General features: G+C 47.4%; 1 protein-coding gene across 2 annotated transcripts in view; it reads left to right on the forward strand.

The window, feature by feature from the left end:
- LOC140355892 (arylsulfatase I-like) overlaps positions 1–20263 on the forward strand; it is a 35101-nt gene that overhangs the window by 3795 nt on the left and 11043 nt on the right. For both annotated transcript variants that reach the window (XM_072440535.1, XM_072440534.1), the window contains exons 3-10: positions 9777–9916; positions 10307–10456; positions 10786–10860; positions 10918–11092; positions 11900–12136; positions 12727–12873; positions 12949–13111; positions 18421–18812. In XM_072440535.1, the coding sequence (XP_072296636.1) occupies positions 9777–9916; positions 10307–10456; positions 10786–10860; positions 10918–11092; positions 11900–12136; positions 12727–12873; positions 12949–13111; positions 18421–18812 (1479 nt within the window). The remainder of the gene's footprint in view (positions 1–9776; positions 9917–10306; positions 10457–10785; positions 10861–10917; positions 11093–11899; positions 12137–12726; positions 12874–12948; positions 13112–18420; positions 18813–20263) is intronic.

Below are 20263 nucleotides of genomic sequence, written 5' to 3' on the forward strand. Positions count from 1 at the left end.
AACACAACAACACAACAACAACACAACAACACAACAACACAACACCACAACAACACAACACCACAACAACACAACAACACCACAACAACACAACACCACAACACCACAACACCACAACACCACAACAACACAACAACACAACAACACAACAACACAACAACAACACAACAACACAACAACACAACAACAACAACAACAACACAACAACAACACAACACCACCACACCACCACACCACAACACCACAACACCACAACAACACCACACCACCACACCACCACACCACAACACCACCACACCACCACACCACCACACCACCACACCACAACACCACAACACCACAACACCACAACACCACAACACCACAACACCACAACACCACAACACCACAACACCACACAACAACACCACCATACAACAACACCACCACACCACCACACCACAACACCACCACACCACCACACCACAACACCACAACACCACAACACCACAACACCACCACACCACCACACCACCACACCACAACACCACAACACCACAACACCACAACACCACAACAACACAACACCACAACACCACAACACCACAACAACACAACACCACAACAACACAACACCACAACACCACAACACCACAACAACACAACAACACAACAACACCACAACACAACAACACCACAACACCACAACACCACAACACAACAACACCACACCACAACACAACAACACCACAACAACACAACAACACAACAACACCACAACACAACAACACAACAACAACACAACAACAACACCACAACAACAACACCACAACACAACACCACAACACAACACCACAACAACACAACAACAACACAACAACAACACCACAACAACAACACCACAACACAACACCACAACACAACACCACAACAACACAACACCACAACACAACAACAACACCACAACACCACAACACCACCACACCACCACACCACCACACCACAACACCACAACACCACAACAACACAACACCACCACAACACCACAACACCACCACACCACCACACCACAACACCACAACAACACAACACCACAACACCACAACACCACAACACCACACAACAACACCACCATACAACAACACCACCACACCACCACACCACAACACCACAACACCACCACACCACCACACCACCACAACACCACACCACCACACCACCACACCACAACACAACAACACCACTACACCACAACACCACAACACCACCACCACCACACAACAACACCACAACACCACACAACATCACAACCACACAACAACACCACCACACCACAACACAACAACACCACTACACCACAACACCACAACACCACCACCACCACACAACAACACCACAACACCACACAACAACACCACCACACAACAACACCACCACACCACAACACCACAACAACACAACACCACAACATCCCCAGATAGCAAAATTACGTTGAATCAACGTTATATGTTCCATCAGGCTTTTCGTTGAATCAACGTTGATATCTGACATTGAATCAACAACATGTTGCTCCCGTTGATCAGCATTGAAATAGGGTTGATATTAACGCCTATGTGTACATTGAAACAACATCAGATCAACAATCATTTTCAACATTGTTTCAACGTTGAAATTTCAAATCTGTATCAACATTGATTCAACATTGATTCAACATTGATTCAACGTTGAATCAATGTTGATACAGATTTGAAATTTCAATTAAAAGTTCTTTCAAAAAGTCGTTTAAATTTAAAATGCCTATAAAAAAACTTGAACAAAAAATAAACATCTTACATTATTGTTAGTAGTCCATTAAAACAAATTAATGACAATTATTTTACCTTTTTGAGGAATTTTATTGCATTTATCAATTTTTAGGCAAGGTACAATATCAATGCAACAATAATACAAAACTGTAAAAGAAAAAAATACACATATGTTAGCATTGAAACATAAACCTATTCCTTAATAAACTCACAATTGTTTTTTTGGTTAAATACCTGTTTTCCAGCTCTAGTCCTTTTTAAAGTTTTTTCTTTTTAAACCATCCTTGTGGTCATAGCGCAGTCACTTCATCACTACTTTACTGAACACAAGATCCAGTGACATGTGTTCAGACTGACGTGTTCAGACTGACGTGTTCGGACTGACGTGTTCAGACTGACGTGTTCAGACTGACGTGTTCAGACTGACGTGTTCAGACTGACGTGCGTTCAGACTGACGTGTTCAGACTGACGTGTTCAGACTGACGTGTTCAGGCTGACGTGTTCAGGCTGACGTGTTCAGGCTGACGTGTTCAGACTGACGTGTTCGGACTGACGTGTTCGGACTGACGTGTTCAGACTGACGTGTTCGGACTGACGTGTTCGGACTGACGTGTTCAGGCTAACGTGTTCAGACTGACGTGTTCGGACTGACGTGTTCAGACTGACGTGTTCAGACTGACGTGCAGCCGCTGAGGAGGGAAAAACAGAACAAATGAAAATAGTGGTTCTGGTGGTTTTCGCTCTCTTTGGAGCTAAACCAGGACAAAATACATATGATGAAGCTTAAAGCAGTGAGTTTTGGCCTGTTGCATGAGGATTTCATTATCTGAGTTCATGTTTCATTTACTTAGATCGTGTGTAAGTTGTAAATCACATTTAACCTTTAGAACTTAGTTATTTCACTTGACAATGATTTGAAAATATATTGCGGATATCAAAGGCATTTTAAGTGACCTAAAAACATTATTTGTTCTGCTAAATGCAAATAAAACTACAATCAAAAAAACTGATCAGATCTGCACCTCTGTGAATCTGCCTGTCCAGCCCTCTCCTCCTGCATTAGATTAGACCTAAACCAGGACTAAAGCAGACCTAAACCAGGACTAAAGCAGACCTAAACCAGGTCTAAAGCAGACCTAAACCAGGACTAAAGCAGACCTAAACCAGGACTAAAGCAGACCTAAACCAGGACTAAAGCAGACCTAAACCAGGACTAAAACAGACCTAAACCAGGACTAAAACAGACCTAAACCAGGACTAAAACAGACCTAAACCAGGACTAAAGCAGACCTAAACCAGGACTAAAGCAGACCTAAACCAGGACTAAAACAGACCTAAACCAGGACTAAAGCAGACCTAAACCAGGACTAAAGGACACCTAAACCAGGTCTAAAACAGACCTAAACCAGGACTAAAGCAGACCTAAACTAGGACTAAAGCAGACCTAAACCAGGACTAAAGCAGACCTAAACCAGGACTAAAGCAGACCTAAACCAGGACTAAAGCAGACCTAAACCAGGACTAAAGCAGACCTAAACCAGGACTAAAGCAGACCTAAACCAGGACTAAAGCAGACCTAAACCAGGACTAAAGGACACCTAAACCAGGTCTAAAGCAGACCTAAACCAGGTCTAAAGCAGACCTAAACCAGGACTAAAGCAGACCTAAACCAGGTCTAAAGCAGACCTAAACCAGGACTAAAGCAGACCTAAACCAGGACTAAAGCAGACCTAAACCAGGTCTAAAGCAGACCTAAACCAGGACTAAAGCAGACCTAAACCAGGACTAAAGCAGACCTAAACCAGGACTAAAGCAGACCTAAACCAGGACTAAAGCAGACCTAAACCAGGTCTAAAGCAGACCTAAACCAGGACTAAAGCAGACCTAAACCAGGACTAAAGCAGACCTAAACCAGGACTAAAGCAGACCTAAACCAGGACTAAAGCAGACCTAAACCAGGTCTAAAGCAGACCTAAACCAGGTCTAAAGCAGACCTAAACCAGGTCTAAAGCAGACCTAAACCAGGACTAAAGCAGACCTAAACCAGGTCTAAAGCAGACCTAAACCAGGACTAAAGCAGACCTAAACCAGGTCTAAAGCAGACCTAAACCAGGACTAAAGCAGACCTAAACCAGGACTAAAGCAGACCTAAACCAGGTCTAAAGCAGACCTAAACCAGGACTAAAGCAGACCTTTGTTAGGCTGCATGTTGTCTTTGAGGGCTTTTGAATAGTGTATACTTTTGGGTGGCCACATCACATACTCCAATAGCACATGATAAAGTGGAAGCTGAGGTGGTCATGGTAACTGTACTGTAATTCTTTGATTGTCTTTAGTTTGGTGAATGGTCTTTGTCCATATCAGATGCAGCACGGCCTGAAAGTGGAAGAAAGTTAAATTAGTAATGTACATGCAATAATTATTCTGAAACATTTTCAGGTGTAACCAAATGTATTTAATTGATGTACATCTATAAACAATAAAACATAATTAACCACTAAATAAACAGAACCGTCATAAGTATGGCAGAGTAATGAGGAAATAAAAAATACAAAGCACAAGTGGTTTTACAGCTGCAGAGCTCAAGAAACAAGCCACACAAAAGTTTCACCTAGAAACTTGCATGTCGTTTGTTTGCTGTTGTATGAATGGATTTAAGTTAGAAAAGCATAGAAGTAAATCATATTGATGAGAAAAATAAAATGTTTGTTTTAAAGCCAAATTAATCATTACATTTCCAATATTTGGTCTTCACTTTAGGCAATTCATACATTTTTAAAAGTAAACATTATGCCAAATCAACTAGAGAACATAATGCAATAAAATATAAATGGTAAACTACATCACAGGACTGTTCTATCCCTGTCATTACTACCAGCATCGTGTACTTGTACTTTCAGAAACAATACAGTCATGGTAACCTGCTCTATGAGCTATTCTCTCCTCCAGACGCATAGACACAGACACAAGCTCTGCCGTATCTCAGGGCTCCTGTCCCCACATCGCTCACCGTGAGGCGGGTCGGCCCCTGAGGGCCACCACATCGCTCCCCGAGAGGCAGGTCGGCCTCATGGTCGGCCCCTGAGGGCCACATAACACACATTGGTCCACTCTGTGCCTATTCAACCCATATTTTATCCCAAGTACAGATGATGATGATCTGATGTACAGAACAGTGAAGCTAAATGCTTGCACATGTTAGCTGCTGCAGCTAACAGACGCTAGCTAACAAGACAATCAAGGTTAAAAATAAAAACTTGCGTTTACAAAATATTTTAGCCGAATGATTGTGTGGGATTTCTATTCACTTCAATAATACAAATATCATGATGACTCACCATAAGTTGTGTCACTGCTGTTGTCCTGGAGACAAGTGCTGTAGATGTGGCTCTTGTGTGTCCGAGTTAGACTGAGGCACAGGCAGCGTGACTCTGCCAAGAGGCTCGTGAGACTAAGATTTCCCGCTCTTTTTGCACCTGCAGAATGATCAGGTTTATGTACATGAAACAACGTTGACTCAATGTTGGCATTTTAACCCTAAAATACAAGGTTAAAACAACGTTAAATTAACAACCTTGTTTCAACCATTGGTATTTCAACTGTGATTCAACCATCACAACACCACAACACCACAACACCACAACACAACACCACAACACCACAACACCACAACACAACACCACAACACCACAACACCGCAACACCGCAACACCGCAACACCACACCACCACACCACCACACCACCACACCACAACACCACAACACCACAACACCACACCACAACACCACAACACCACAACACCACAACACCACAACACCACACCACAACACCACAACACCACAACACCACACCACAACACCACAACACCACAACACCACAACACCACAACACAACACCACAACACCACAACACCACAACACCACAACACCACACCACAACACCACAACACCACAACACAACACCACAACACCACAACATCACAACACCACAACACCACAACACCACAACACCACACCACAACACCACAACACCACAACACAACACCACAACACAACACCACAACACCACAACACCACAACACCACACCACAACACCACAACACCACAACACCACAACACAACACCACAACACCACAACATCACACCACAACACCACAACATCACCACACCACAACACCACACCACAACACCACCACACCACAACACCACACCACAACACCACAACACCACAACACCACAACATCACAACACCACAACACCACAACATCACACCACAACACCACAACACCACCACACCACAACACCACACCACAACACCACAACACCACACCACAACACCACAACACAACAACACCACAACATCACAACACCACAACACCGCAACACCGCAACACCGCAACACCGCAACATCGCAACATCGCAACACCACAACACCACAACACCACAACACCACAACACCACAACGCCACAACGCCACAACGCCACAACGCAACACCGCAACACCGCAACACCGCAACACCGCAACACCGCAACACCACAACACCACAACACCACAACACCACAACACCACAACACCACAACACCACCACACCGCAACACCACAACACCACAACACCACAACACCACAACACCACAACACCACAACACCACAACACCACAACACCACAACACCACAACACCACAACACCACCACACCGCAACACCACAACACCACAACACCACAACACCACAACACCACAACACCACAACACCACAACACCACAACACCACAACACCACCACACCACCACACCACAACATCACCACACCACAACACCACAACACCACAACATCACAACACCACAACACCACAACACCACACCACAACACCACAACACAACACCACAACACAACACCACAACACCACCACCACAACACCACCACAACACCACCACAACACCACCACAACACCACAACACCACAACACCACAACACCACCACAACACCACAACACCACAACACCACCACACCACAACACCACAACACCACCACAACACCACCACAACACCACAACACCACCACAACACCACAACACAACACCACAACACCACCACAACACCACCACAACACCACAACACCACCACAACACCACAACACCACCACAACACCACAACACCACAACACCACAACACCACCACACCACAACACCACAACACCACACCACAACACCACACCACAACACCACACCACACCACAACAACACCACCACAACACCACCACAACACCACAACACCACCACAACACCACAACACAACACCACAACACCACCACAACACCACCACAACACCACACCACACCACAACACCACCACAACACCACAACACCACAACACAACACCACAACACCACCACAACACCACCACAACACCACAACACCACAACAACACCACCACAACACCACCACAACACCACAACACCACAACACAACACCACAACACCACCACAACACCACCACAACACCACAACACCACAACACCACCACAACACCAGAGGAACGTGACCAATGTCGACAACGTCACGAACGGAACTCACGTTTCCTTCAGAAATCTGACTTTTTACTCCCGAGCTACATCTGTTTCACAAAAGGCGTGTGTGTGAAGGGCGTGGCTAAAGCTGGTGTGTGTGAGGGGCGTGGCTAAAGCTGGTGTGTGTGAGGGGCATGGCTAAAGCTAGTGTGTGTGAGGGGTGTGGCTAAAGCTGGTGTGTGTGAGGGGCGTGGCTAAAGCTGGTGTGTGTGAGGGGTGTGGCTAAAGCTAGTGTGTGTGAGGGGCGTGGCTAAAGCTGGTGTGTGTGAGGGGCGTGGCTAAAGCTGGTGTGTGTGAGGGGCGTGGCTAAAGCTGGTGTGTGTGAGGGGTGTGGCTAAAGCTAGTGTGTGTGAGGGGCGTGGCTAAAGCTGGTGTGTGTGAGGGGCGTGGCTAAAGCTGGTGTGTGTGAGGGGCGTGGCTAAAGCTAGTGTGTGTGAGGGGTGTGGCTAAAGCTAGTGTATGTGAGGGGTGTGGCTAAAGCTAGTGTGCGTGAGGTGTGTGGCTAAAGCTGGTGAGTGTGAGGGGCGTGGCTAAAGCTAGAGTGTGCAGGGTTCAGAATAAGCGGTATCGCAAAATGTGACGCAATTTCTCTCAAATGCGATGCGTTCGTCAGAAAAAAAGTTTTTTTATCTCAGCTTTTGCGATACAAAAATGTGTGTTCAGTTGTATCACCAAAGCGCCTAAAAGTACTGATCACTCGTCAATCGATCGTCAATAACGGCATGACACATGTAGGACACTGTGTGGACATGACACATGTAGGACACTGTGAGGACATGACACATGTAGGACACTGTGAGGACATGACACATGTAGGACACTGTGTGGACATGACACATGTAGGACACTGTGTGGACATGACACATGTAGGACACTGTGAGGACATGACACATGTAGGACACTGTGTGGACATGACACATGTAGGACGCTGTGTGGACATGACACATGTAGGACGCTGTGTGGACATGACACATGTAGGACGCTGTGTGGACATGACACATGTAGGACGCTGTGTGGACATGACACATGTAGGACACTGTGTGGACATGACACATGTAGGACGCTGTGTGGACATGACACATGTAGGACGCTGTGTGGACATGACACATGTAGGACGCTGTGTGGACATGACACATGTAGGACACTGTGTGGACATGACACATGTAGGACGCTGTGTGGACATGACACATGTAGGACGCTGTGTGGACATGACACATGTAGGACGCTGTGTGGACATGACACATGTAGGACGCTGTGTGGACATGACACATGTAGGACACTGTGTGGACATGACACATGTAGGACACTGTGTGGACATGACACATGTAGGACGCTGTGTGGACATGACACATGTAGGACGCTGTGTGGACATGACACATGTAGGACGCTGTGTGGACATGACACATGTAGGACACTGTGTGGACATGACACATGTAGGACGCTGTGTGGACATGACACATGTAGGACACTGTGTGGACATGACACATGTAGGACGCTGTGTGGACATGACACACGTTGGACGCTGTGTGGACATGACACATGTAGGACGCTGTGTGGACATGACACATGTAGGACGCTGTGTGGACATGACACATGTAGGACGCTGTGTGGACATGACACATGTAGGACACTGTGTGGACATGACACATGTAGGACGCTGTGTGGACATGACACATGTAGGACGCTGTGTGGACATGACACATGTAGGACGCTGTGTGGACATGACACATGTAGGACGCTGTGTGGACATGACACATGTAGGACACTGTGTGGACATGACACATGTAGGACACTGTGTGGACATGACGACTCCCGCTGCTGTCTCAGCGAGTCTGAAAGTGGCAGGAGCCACAGGTAAAGTTAGCGTCACAGATTCAGACTCTCAGGTCAGAGGTCAATAGCTCCTAAACACTAAAGTCTTTGCAGATCATTCACATAAACACTCATATTTACACTGCAGTGACACAACCTGTTTTTAACAATCAGATGTGTATTTTGGGCTCAGCGAATCACACGCTCCGAATGTGCAGAGCCGAGACGAGTGCTTAGGGACCGTCATCAAATGTGCAGCCGGAGCCGTGACGAGAGTACTTAGGGACCGTCATCAAGTAGAATGCAAATAGATTGCAAGTTTTATTTAAGCTTTAGCAGCTGCTGCTGCACAAGTGAAAATCCTTCATCTGAACCCTGGTGTGTTAGGGGCGTGGCTAAAGCTAGCGTGCACAGGAACAGTTTTGCCTCATTTCTTTGACTTCTCTGCATGTGAGGGGCGTCGCTAAAGCCTCTACGCTGCGTTTGAACCTCTCTTTATGTCATGCTGCTAATGCTAATGCTAATGTTAGACACATTATGAAAGTGCGATTTGGTCAAATATTTTGGTTTGTGACGTAGAAAAAGCAAGCGTCATGATTGAAATGCGGTCAATGCAGGGCTACAATGACATCGGGTACCACAACCCGAGGATCCAGACACCGACCCTGGACCGCCTGGCGTCTGAGGGGGTGCGGCTAGAGAGTTACTACGTCCAGCCCATCTGCACGCCGTCACGGAGCCAGCTGCTGACCGGGAGGTAACTGAGCTCTCACAAACGGGACAACACTTTCCCCACTCGAAGTGTCAAAGGTGCAGAGGCTTCTTCTTCCAAAGGAGTACCCCAGGGCTCCATCTTAGGCCCAATGTTATTCTCTATTTATAATAACAATCTTTGTATTGATCTGTCAAATGTCAATTATCATTTTAATGCAGATGATACGGTTCTTTACAGTTGCTCGGCCTCAGGCCATTGAGCCATTGGGTAATTTTGCTGCGCTTACTCTTAAGCTGCTCCCGCAGCTTGGAACGCTCTTCAAACAGACTTGAGATTTGGAGAGTCAGGTCTTCACCTGGGTTTTACCTGGTTTAATAAAGGTGACTGACAGGTGTCTCTCTGAGAGGTGACTGACAGGTGTCTCTCTGACAGGTACCAGATCCACACTGGTCTGCAGCACTCGATCATTCGTCCGCAGCAGCCGAACTGTCTGCCTCCTCAGATGGACACTCTGCCTCAGCGTCTTCAGACTCTGGGATACGACACTCACCTGGTGGGCAAGTGGCACCTGGGCTTCTGCAGGTCAGAGCCGCCGCAGGGGGTTCAGGGGCCGGTGTGGGGGGTTCAGGGGCCGGTGTGGGGGGTTCAGGGGCCGGTGTTGGGGGTTCAGGGGCCGGTGCGGGGGGTTCAGGGGCCGGTATGGGGGGTTCAGGGGCCGGTATGGGGGGTTCAGGGGCCGGTATGGGGGGTTCAGGGGCCAGTTAAGTACAATAATGTTGAGCTCCTGTCGGTAAAATGACGACTCAATGACGTGCTCAACCTCAATTTATTTATTTCATTTACAGTTATAAATCAGCGTTGGAAGGTGAATCGCTGTTGTCATGACGATAGCAACATTCTTCTTCTTTCAGAAAGTCGTGTCTCCCGACGAGGAAAGGCTTTGACACGTTCTTCGGTTCCCTCACAGGAAGTGTGGACTACTACAGGTGACAGACGCTCCGCCTTTCACAATAAAACACATTCACTTACGCTGGTGTTTCCAGTTACGGCTCGTGCGACGGTCCCGGCGTCTGCGGCTACGACCTCCACGAGAATGAGGGCGTGGCCTGGAACCACGAGGGCAGATACTCCACCGCCATGTTCACCCAAAGGGCCCGAAAGATCCTGCAGAACCACGAGACCAGAGGGAGGCCCCTGTTCCTCATGCTTTCTCTGCAGGTGAGACTTTAGACTAGGACCAGAACCAGAACCAGAACCAGAACCATGAGACGAGAGGGAGGCCCCTGTTCCTCATGCTGTCTCTGCAGGTTCAGTCGTCTCTGGAGCAGCAGCTTCTGAGCTTCATGTGACCAGCAATGAACAGACACAGGTGGAGGAAAAGTGAGAAGCAGAGGATTCTGTAGCTTTATGTTTCTGTTCATAACTGGCCTGAACATAAACCATTTCAAAGAGGAACGTTTTAAGCCTGGACTTAAATGAAGAGACTGTGTCGCCTCTTTAACATGGACAGGAGCTCTACCTCCTACTGTGCTTTTAGAGACTCTTGGGTAGGATGGGGCCATGTCATTTGGTTGGCATTAGATCAGACCCCAGCTAACTCACAGAAGTCAGAATTCCATCAGGGACAGAAGTTACAGAATCCAAAATGGGGGCCCAAATCACTATCTTAAAAGACAATAATTATATGGCGGCCCTCGTGGCGGCCCTCGTGGCGGCCCTCGTGGCGGCCCTCGTGGCGGCCCTCGTGGCGGCCCTCGTGGCGGCGCTCGTGGCGGCCCTCGATGCGCTTCACACACTGGGTCAGGGACAAGAGAGCGGATTTGGACCAGAGAGAAAATGATGCTGAGCTGCATCAGCGGGACGTCCCGGGCGCCGCCATGTTGGAATTCTGACTTCTGCGAGTTTGTGTCTGCTCTAGACCTGACCATGTCATTTAGGGTTTCACCTGTCTCGTGTCCTCCCGTGTCATGTGTGTCGTGTCCTCTAGTGTCTCGTGTCCTCACGTGTCTCATGTCTCGTCCACAGGCCGTGCACACACCGCTGGTCTCTCCAAAGTCCTACATTTACCCGTATCGCTCCATGACAAACCTGAGTCGCAGGAGGCTGGCGGCCATGGTGTCCACGGTGGACGAGGCCGTGAGGAACGTGACCTACGCTCTGAGGAAACACGGACTCTACAAGAACTCTGTCATCATCTACTCCACCGACAACGGTGCTCAGCCCTTCACCGGAGGAAGCAACTGGCCCCTGAGAGGACGCAAGGTCAGATCTGCTCCTGTCGGGTCTGAACGGGTCACACTCTGTTTGTCTGGAGCCAGTGGAAGCTAATCGATGCTAGCAGAAAACTCTCCTCAGCTACTTAGGGTTAGGGGTTTAAGTCCTGACTCTGGCACCAGCAGGAGGCCGCTCCATGTTTAGTCCTGACTCTGGCACCAGCAGGAGGCTGGTCCATGTTTAGTCCTGACTCTGGCACCAGCAGGAGGCTGGTCCATGTTTAGTCCTGACTCTGGCACCAGCAGGAGGCCGGTCCATGTTTAGTCCTGACTCTGGCACCAGCAGGAGGCCGGTCCATGTTTAGTCCTGACTCTGGCACCAGCAGGAGGCCGGTCCATGTTTAGTCCTGACTCTGGCACCAGCAGGAGGCCGGTCCATGTTTAGTCCTGACTCTGGCACCAGCAGGAGGCCGGTCCATGTTTAGTCCTGACTCTGGCACCAGCAGGAGGCTGGCCCATGACCTAACGGCAGCATGTAGAGGTTGAACAGAAGGGGTCCTAGGACTGACCCTTGGGGCACCCCACAGGTCCGGGGGGTGTGGTCTGAGACACAGTTTGATTGGTTGTGTTTGTGTTCAGGGCACGTACTGGGAGGGAGGAATCCGCGGCGTGGGCTTTGTTCACAGTCCTTTGCTCAAACGCAGAAGACGAGTGTCCAAAGACCTGATCCACATCACAGATTGGTTCCCCACTCTGGTCCGACTGGCCGGAGGAGACCCGGACCAGGTGAGACCCGGACCAGGTGAGGCTAAACCAGGAGCGGCTCAAGTCCTCCTTCTTACCACTGTGTTCATGGTTCAGAGCCCGGGGCTGGACGGGTTCGACGTGTGGCAGACGATCTCTGAGGGAAAAGCGTCTCCTCGGACTGAGATCCTCCACAACATCGACCCACTTCATAAATCCTACAAACCGTCTGCGCCGCGGGACGTCCCCCGCTCCGGCCCCGGCTCCGGCTCCAAACCAGGTCAGACTCAACCCGATCTGGACTAAACACACTCAAACAGACAATTTTCAAAAACAGATAAACACAGAACAACACAAACATACCAGAGAATGTGAACTTAACATAAATACATCCAAAATCAAGGCACATTTAAATTTAAATAAAAGTCCCAATTTGTCCCTTTCTGAATTAAATCCAAATGTCTATTATTTTTTTCATTTGCCTGATGTCTGTCCCACTCTCAGTCCAGTTCGTGATCGTTGTGATGTTTGTGTCCATTTCTTTGTTAAGGTCTTTTTTCCTCCTGCCTAAAGTACATTCCAAAAGTACATTCAAAAGTACGTTCCAAAAGTACATTCCAAAAGTACATCCAAAAGTACGTTCCAAAAGTACATTCCAAAAGTACATTCCAAAAGTACATTCCAAAAGTACATTCCAAAAGTACATTCAAAAGTACGTTCCAAAAGTACATTCCAAAAGTACATTCCAAAAGTACATTCCAAAAGTACATTCCAAAAGTACATTCCAAAAGTACATCCAAAAGTACATTCCAAAAGTACATTCCAAAAGTACATCCAAAAGTACATTCAAAAGTACGTTCCAAAAGTACATTCCAAAAGTACATTCCAAAAGTACATTCCAAAAGTACATTCAAAAGTACGTTCCAAAAGTACATTCCAAAAGTACATTCCAAAAGTACATTCCAAAAGTACATTCCAAAAGTACATTCCAAAAGTACATTCCAAAAGTACATTCCAAAAGTACATCCAAAAGTACATTCCAAAAGTACATTCCAAAAGTACATCCAAAAGTACATTCAAAAGTACGTTCCAAAAGTACATTCCAAAAGTACATTCTAAAGTACATTCTAAAGTACATTCTAAAGTATCCATGTATTGTGTCCATGGCAGGAGTTCATAGTAGTAAAGTTCAGGGGTAAATGCTGTATCAGGGCCAGAGCGTGGTGAACTTCACTCACATATTTGTGATTGACAGGACAGTCCCAGGTCATGTGACAGTGGTTCACCTCCTGGTGGCGCTGTTTCTACAACAGTTGCATTTCCCTGTGAAGAATGAGACCTTTGACCTTTGACCTGGAGATATAAAAAATGGCGCGTTTTTCACCAAAAGAGGTTGTGGATGTGGGGCCTCCTCCGGCTCCTCCTCTGGCTCCTCCCACTCTTCATCCGTCAAATCAACATGAGCTTCTGTTTCATCATTGTTTTTAGTATATTTAGTATTTGTCCTGATTAGAAATGTATTTATATCATTTAGATATTAATCCTATAGTTCTGCTTGATAAACGTCTCAGTCAAAGGTTATAAAGGTCATGGCTTTGATAAACGTCTCAGTCAAAGGTCATAAAGGTCATGGCTTTGATAAACGTCTCAGTCAAAGGTCATAAAGGTCATGACCTTGATAAACGTCTCAGTCAAAGGTTATAAAGGTCATGGCTTTGATAAACGTCTCAGTCAAAGGTTATAAAGGTCATGGCTTTGATAAACGTCTCAGTCAAAGGTCATAAAGGTCATGGCTTAGATAAACGTCTCAGTCAAAGGTCATAAAGGTCATGACCTTGATAAACGTCTCAGTCAAAGGTTATAAAGGTCATGGCTTTGATAAACGTCTCAGTCAAAGGTTATAAAGGTCATGACCTTGATAAACGTCTCAGTCAAAGGTCATAAAGGTCATGGCTTTGATAAACGTCTCAGTCAAAGGTTATAAAGGTCATGACTTTGATAAACGTCTCAGTCAAAGGTTATAAAGGTCATGACCTTGATAAACGTCTCAGTCAAAGGTTATAAAGGTCATGGCTTTGATAAACGTCTCAGTCAAAGATTATAAAGGTCATGACCTTGATAAACGTCTCAGTCAAAGGTTATAAAGGTCATGGCTTTGATAAACGTCTCAGTCAAAGGTTATAAAGGTCATGGCCTTGATAAACGTCTCAGTCAAAGGTTATAAAGGTCATGGCCTTGATAAACGTCTCAGTCAAAGGTTATAAAGGTCATGACCTTGATAAACGTCTCAGTCAAAGGTTATAAAGGTCATGGCCTTGATAAACGTCTCAGTCAAAGGTTATAAAGGTCATGGCCTTGATAAACGTCTCAGTCAAAGGTCATAAAGGTCATGACCTTGTTTATTCTTGGTTATAATAACTCTTTATTTGTAAAAAACATAAAAGTCCTGTTTCTCTTTCAACATCTCAAAACTTTTCATGTGATTCTCTTTTACATCTGGTGAAAAACCTTTAGATATTTTGTCCTCCAGACCTTGAGTCTCAGGTCAATTCTATTTGGTACAAAACCTTTGGTCATAAAACTTTACCAGTTTAATAAGATTGTAACATGTGTGTTTAGTTTGTTCTGATCAGCTCCATCCATGTTGTAAGAACAGATTTGACCTTCACTTCCTCCGTCAGACTCAAGCGTCTGTCATCTGCAGTAAGAACTGTACAGGAACCCCCGGCACCACATTACTCTCAGTATGAGACCTGTACAGGAACCTCAGGCACAACATGACTCTCTGTATAAGGCCTGTACAGGAACCCCCGGCACCACATGACTCTCAGTATAAGACCTGTACAGGAACCCCCGACACCACATGACTCTCAGTATAAGACCTGTACAGGAACCCCCGGCACCACATGACTCTCAGTATAAGACCTGTACAGGAACCCCCGGCACCACATGACTCTCAGTATAAGACCTGTACAGGAACCCCCGACACCACATGACTCTCAGTATAAGATGGTCTTATGTCGTCTTGTGTCTTTGTGGATTTGTTCCATTCTTTTGGACATAATTGAGGTGAATAAACGTCACATTCAGAAGAGAAATAGTCTCTATGAGGCACATTCCAGTGCCAGTTAAAAGTTGATAAAGGTACTACTGTAAGGATTAAGTGTGTCTTTAGAGCTTTATACACTCTGAGGTGTGTCTTTCTGCCTGTTGGATTTTTGAAGTTCCAGTCTCCACCACAAGGGTTCCCTCAGGGTGGTTTGCATCAGATCCATAACTTCAGTGTAGAAGGTGAGAGCGCCTCCTGGTGGAGAATACATATTCATCAAAGTAAAAACACTTTCATTAATATTTCCTTTGATCAGTCTAAATCTGCCATCTTTATCTTTGTGTTCAAAGCTCTGTTCAAAGGCCACGCCCCTCTTATGTCTGCCCCTGTGTGAGGAAGAGTCAAGGCCACGCCCTTCTTATGTCTGCCCCTGTGTGAGGAAGAGTTGAGGCCACGCCCCTCTTATGTCTGCCCCTGTGTGAGGAAGAGTATAGGCCACGCCCCTCTTATGTCTGCCCCTATGTGAGGAAGAGTAAAGGCCACGCCCCTCTTATGTCTGCCCCTGTGTGAGGAAGAGTATAGGCCACGCCCCTCTTATGTCTGCCCCTGTGTGAGGAAGAGTATAGGCCACACCCCTCTTATGTCTGCCCCTGTGTGAGGAAGAGTATAGGCCACGCCCCTCTTATGTTGGCCCCTGTGTGAGGAAGAGTAAAGGCCACGCCCCTCTTATGTCTGCCCCTGTGTGAGGAAGAGTATAGGCCACGCCCCTCTTATGTCTGCCCCTGTGTGAGGAAGAGTATAGGCCACGCCCCTCTTATGTCTGCCCCTGTGTGAAGAAGAGTATAGGCCACGCCCCTCTTATGTTGGCCCCTGTGTGAGGAAGAGTATAGGCCACGCCCCTCTTATGTCTGCCCCTGTGTGAGGAAGAGTATAGGCCACGCCCCTCTTATGTCTGCCCCTGTGTGAGGAAGAGTATAGGCCACGCCCCTCTTATGTCTGCCCCTGTGTGAGGAAGAGTATAGGCCACGCCCCTCTTATGTCTGCCCCTGTGTGAGGAAGAGTATAGGCCACGCCCCTCTTATGTCTGCCCCTGTGTGAGGAAGAGTATAGGCCACGCCCCTCTTATGTCTGCCCCTGTGTGAGGAAGAGTCAAGTCTGTTGGAACCAAATTTAGTTTTGATGTTCTAAGTCATTTAAATTGGTTTCTTGTTGGAATATAATATCCATTTTCCCCTTTCTCATCTTAATATCTTTGACCACTTAATTGGGCCCAATTTTCCATTAACATTAAAAGATATTCAAAACCTTTCGGATGACATTGTATTAAACATGTTGAAATGATTCTTGTAATTCTACTTTAGTTACACTTTCTGGTCGAACACAACCCACAAACACAGGAACCACAACAACAGAACAATCAAAATGCCAAAAAAATGAGCTCATGCCAAAAAAAGTGCAAAGAGCCCACAGACTGATCTAAAAGGAGATCAGAGGGTGGAGGGAAAACCACACTGGCCCACATTGGACCACACTGGCTCACATTGGACCATACTGGCTCACATTGGGCACATACTCACATGTCCCCAGTACAGTCCAGGACCAGAATAAAAGGGAGAACATCTGATCAGATCCTGCATTGAATTGGCAAATGACAACGCCTCTTCTGTGAAAGTGAATCTTTTATTTTTCCATTCCATTGATCCTCAGCGTTGCAGGATAAAGCAGATCAAAAGCTTTGTGTTTTTTGAGTAGTCGTTAAAGAAAGAGACTTGGGTCTTGGTTGATCCGGGTTGGTCGGCGGTGAGAGATGCCACCATGACACGCTGTTTATCACTGAAGTTGTGGGACTTCAGTATAATTGGTCTTGGGCGCTGGTTTGGGGCCGGCTTGGGGGCCAGAGAGCGAAGTGCACGATCTACCTTTTATTTTCCCAGATTTTGTTGGAAGTTTGAGATGTTTGGGGATCTATGTTGCCGTATACTTGACCACATCTTTACCCTTAGTGTCTTCTGGAATTCCGACAATCCACAAATTGTATCGGCGTTCTCGGTTCCCCGGGTCGTCCAATTTGTCTGTCAAAACACGCACCTTACCTCGGATCAGAGACTTCCTCCTCGACCGCTGTGGCTCGGGTGTCCAGCTCGCCATTCTTGGATTCAAATCACGCATTTCACCAGGGCCATCTTTGCATCCACTGTCTTTGTAATCTTGTCAGTAATGTCCCGTAACGCCGCCAGAATCACCGGGTCTATCTAGAGCTGGAGCGAGCTTGTGGTATTGCCAGAACAGAGCAGCGGGGCTTGCTTCGCCTGCGACTGCGCCTGCAGGGCGGGGCTAGCGCCGGTGGGGAGCTTGCTAGTTTGGATATAGCATTGCTAGCATGGTCCTTGGCTTTATTTTGAGTTTACTTAGACTGGTTCCCAGTAAATTTAGTCTCTTCATATGTCTGCCCCACGTAGAGAATATCTGGGAAATACCGAGGACATTTTAAAACATATTCTATTTACCCCTTGTAACAGTTTTCTTGTTTTGTTTTACAGTGAAACTTAAACGTCCCGCATTTAAAAAAACTCAGAAAAAGAAAAAGATCTTGAGGCAGAAACCTCAACAGAAATCAGCCTTCAAAGTGAAAAAGAAGCACAAGAATTTTCCAAAACGACCACTTAAAAACCAGAGACGAGAAACCAATAGAGCCAGGTCCAGAGTCCAGCGGAAGACCGAGTCCAAGAGGTTCAGTGTCCAGAGGAAGACCGAGTCCAAGAGGTCAGGAGTCCAGAGGAAGACCGAGTCCAAGAGGTTCAGAGTCCAGAGGAAGACCGAGTCCAAGAGGTTCAGTGTCCAGAGGAAGACCGAGTCCAAGAGGTCAGGAGTCCAGAGGAAGACCGAGTCCAAGAGGTTCAGAGTCCAGAGGAAGACCGAGTCCAAGCAGAAGGTCTGTACAAACCATTTGTTCTAACTGCGTTCAGAATGTATTCCACATTTTGTTCTGTTATAGCCTTATTCCAAAAAAGATTAGATTCATTATTTGCCTCAAGCGGCGGCTGAGCTGAGGGGCTATAAGCCCTCAGCACGTGTTGGAGTTTACCCCGGTGGACGAGAGGGTCGTGTCCCTTCGCATTCGGATGGGGGACAGGTCTCTCCCTGTTGTGGCAGCCTACGGGCCGAACTGCAGTGCAGAGGACCCGGCCTTCTTGGAGTCCTTGGGAGGGGAACTGGACAGTGCACCGACTCTGTTGTTCTACTGGGGGACTTCAACGCCCACGTGGACAATGACAGTGACACCTGGAGAGGGGTGATCGGGAAGAACGGCTTCCCTGATCTGAACACGAGCGGTGTTCAGTTACTGGACTTCTGTGCTAGCCACGGATTGTCCATAACGAACACCATGTTCAAGCACAAGGTCCATCAGTGCACGTGGCACAAGGATACAGGCCGGACAGACTTGGCAGACCCAAGCGCATTGTGAGGGTCTGTTGGGAACGTCTTGCAGAGCCTCTGTCAGGAGGGTCTTCAACTCGCACCTCCGGGAGAGCTTCTCCCATGTCCCGGGGGAGGCTGGAGACATTGAGTCCGAGTGGACCATGTTCTCCTCCTCCATTGTTGATGCGGCTGCTCGGAGCTGTGGTCACAAGGTCTCCGGTGCCTGTCGTGGCGGCAACCCCTGAACCTGGTGGTGGACACTGGAAGTAAGGGATGTCGTCAGACTGAAGGAGGCCTATCAGGCCACTTGCTTGCAGCTTGTAGGTCTCCTTAGGTCATCGACAGGTATCGGCAGGCCAAGCGGCCGAAGCTTGTGCTGTTGCAGAGGCAAAAACCCGCGGCTGGGAGGAGTTCAGGGAGGCCTTGGAGGAGGACCCCAAATAAATTCTGGCAAACTGTCCGGGGCCTCAGGAGGGGGAAGCAGTGCTTCACCAACACCGTTTACGGTGCGGGTGGAGACCTTTTGACCTCGACTGCGGATGTCGTCGGACAGTGGAAGGAATACTTTGAGGACCTCCTTAATCCCACTGTCATGTCTTCTGAAGAGGAAGCAGAGACCGGGGACTCAGAGGGACTCGTCCATCACCCAAGCTGAAGTCACTGAGGTTGTTGGCTCCTCAGTGGCTCCGGGAGTGGATGAGATCCCCCCTGAGGACCTTAAGTCTCTGGATGTTGTAGGACTGTCTTGGCTGACACTTCTCTGCAATATTGCGTGGCGGTCGGGGCCCTTTGCTCAGGGCTGTCCGGTCCCTGTATGACCAGAGTTTGACACCTATGGATTATCTGGACACATTAAAGCTGTAGTGGGTCATCCCAGTGGCCAGTCAGTGGAACTACAGTGAAAACACACTACTAAAACAAATACACAAAATCTGCTGCTTTTTAAGTTCTGCTTTTTTGAAC

This window comes from Eucyclogobius newberryi, unplaced genomic scaffold, assembly GCF_026437365.1.
Source record: "Eucyclogobius newberryi isolate DKJ021-1_F unplaced genomic scaffold, fEucNew1.0.hap1 SCAF_12, whole genome shotgun sequence".
Classification (NCBI taxonomy): domain Eukaryota; kingdom Metazoa; phylum Chordata; class Actinopteri; order Gobiiformes; family Gobiidae; genus Eucyclogobius; species Eucyclogobius newberryi.